This window comes from Malania oleifera, chromosome 9, assembly GCF_029873635.1.
Source record: "Malania oleifera isolate guangnan ecotype guangnan chromosome 9, ASM2987363v1, whole genome shotgun sequence".
In the NCBI taxonomy this organism is placed as follows: domain Eukaryota; kingdom Viridiplantae; phylum Streptophyta; class Magnoliopsida; order Santalales; family Ximeniaceae; genus Malania; species Malania oleifera.
The window spans coordinates 16132665-16134638 of NC_080425.1; the positions used below are offsets into that span (position 1 = coordinate 16132665).

Below are 1974 nucleotides of genomic sequence, written 5' to 3' on the forward strand. Positions count from 1 at the left end.
AAGTTTGGAAAGTACCATATTGCTGTACATATCTGTTTATTGTATTTTTGCATGCACATGGGGTGCCTTCAGGGCAAATAGCCTTTGGTCCAGCTAGGCCCGCTACTGTCGGCTCACCATACACCCAGTCCAGTGTCATCTGTTCCCATTCTCTTTTTGACTTCTCCTCAATTTCTTCTTCAACCATCCCGACATTGTCTTTCCCATAATCAAGCAGGGGGTTTTCCTAAATCCCTGCTTGCTTCTCGTTAAATTCCAACCAACCGACATCCCTTAGATCCTGCACCTTGTGTTTGAAGGCCAAACACTGGTTAATAGCATGCCCTAGAGAATTAGCATGGTACGCACAACGGGCCTTGGAATTATACCAGTGCGGGGGAGGGTTGGTGAGAGGAATCCCGGGAATGGTAGATATTATTCCTCTCTTTAACAACTGAAGGAATAAATTAGCGTAAGGCATGGGAATTAGGTCCACCCTCTGAAAATTCCTGGGTGTATTCCCCGTGTGGGTCTGCTGGTTCGAGCCGGTTGGTTTGTTTGGCTGGGCTAGCACAGGCAAGGGGGCCACAAACTGGGGCTTAGTGCCTATATATGATACTTGATTCTCTACCGGTTCTACTACAAAGTTTTGGTTGGGCCATTGACTCCGGCCCCTGGGATTTTTCCTGTTAGATGGTCCTTGAACCATCTGGGCTTCTTAATCCTTCTTCTTATTGGTCCACTTCCTACTTGGACCGCTCTCCGTGCTCCTTTCTCTGACACGACTTGCTTTAATGTCGGCCTCGATCCTCCCTCCCTATGGCCACTACTGGGCTTCTTAATCCTTCTTCTTATTGGTCCACTTCCTACTTGGACCACTCTCCGTGCTCCTTTCTCTGACATGACTTGCTTTAATGTCGGCCTCGATCCTCCCTCCCTATGGCCACTATGTCCATAAAGTCATAGGGAGTCGCTCCCCTCAAATAACCTTGGGTAGGGGTCTTTTAGGGTACTAAAAAAAGGGTAAATTGCTTCCCGGTCACCCACTGGAGGGTTAACTTGGACTGCCATGTCTCGCCATTGGTAGGTGTACTCTCTGAAGGTCTCGACAGGCTTCTTCTCCATTTCAAGCAGGGTCATCCAATCTAGGGCCATTTCCATGACATGTTGATATTGGGCTACAAAGGCAGTGGCCAAATCTCCCCACGTGTAGATCCATAGTCTGTCTAGGTGGATGTACCACCTGACCGCCATTCCCATCAAATTGCTCCAAAAATAGTGTATCGTCAGCTTTTCATCATCGAAGTATGCGACCATCGTCTGGAAATATAACCGTAGGTGGGTATGAGGGCATTGAGTTCCATCAAACTTTTCGAACTTAGGCACCTTAAACTTTGGTGGGAGCACCACCTTGGGTACTAAGTACATATCCGTAGGATTGATAGAATTGGACACATGGGTCCCTTTGATGGCTTTTAACCACTCTTCAAGCTCATCATAGTGGTATTTAGTTGTGATCTTGCCTGTTCCTACAACTGCCATCATTGTTGGAGGCATCCCAATTTTTGGAATCAGTGCTGCTGGAATGAATGTGGCTGCACTCGATGGCGGTCCCTCTAAGATAACCAATGGCGGTCCAGATAACTGCCCATTGATGGGTGTGAAGGTTGGAGGATGGATAGGATCTATGTTTGCTTCATGGTCTTGCCCTTGACTCATCTTTCCCTTGCTCAGTAGCAAGTCCAATATTCTTTACATTTGATTTCTCAGTTCCTCTTGCCTTTGTTCGATGCCCAGGACACGACTTTCCAACTGTGCCATCGCTTTTGCTTTTCCACGAGTATTGTAGGGGTGCGTAGTTGTCTTTATTTTTTCGGTCCTCAATCACGCCTCTTTTCCCACTGAACATGAAACCCAAATCTTTCAGGATAAATACATGATATGCAACGAATGTGAAATTAGGAATAGCTTCTCAAGAGGGGGGGTGAATTGGCT

At 46.9% G+C, this 1974-nt stretch overlaps 1 protein-coding gene across 1 annotated transcript; it reads right to left on the bottom strand.

Moving 5' to 3' along the window:
• Window positions 1-939: 939 nt before the first annotated feature.
• LOC131163372 (uncharacterized) lies at window positions 940-1698 on the bottom strand. Its single transcript, XM_058119968.1, has one exon. The coding sequence runs from the start codon at window positions 1696-1698 to the stop codon at window positions 940-942; it is 759 nt and encodes a 252-aa protein (XP_057975951.1).
• Between the last annotated feature and the right edge of the window lie 276 nt (window positions 1699-1974).

Bases quoted from the DNA above. Each gene is read 5' to 3' on its own strand.
- LOC131163372 (XM_058119968.1), bottom strand. From the start codon at position 1,698: ATGAGTCAAGGGCAAGACCATGAAGCAAACATAGATCCTATCCATCCT.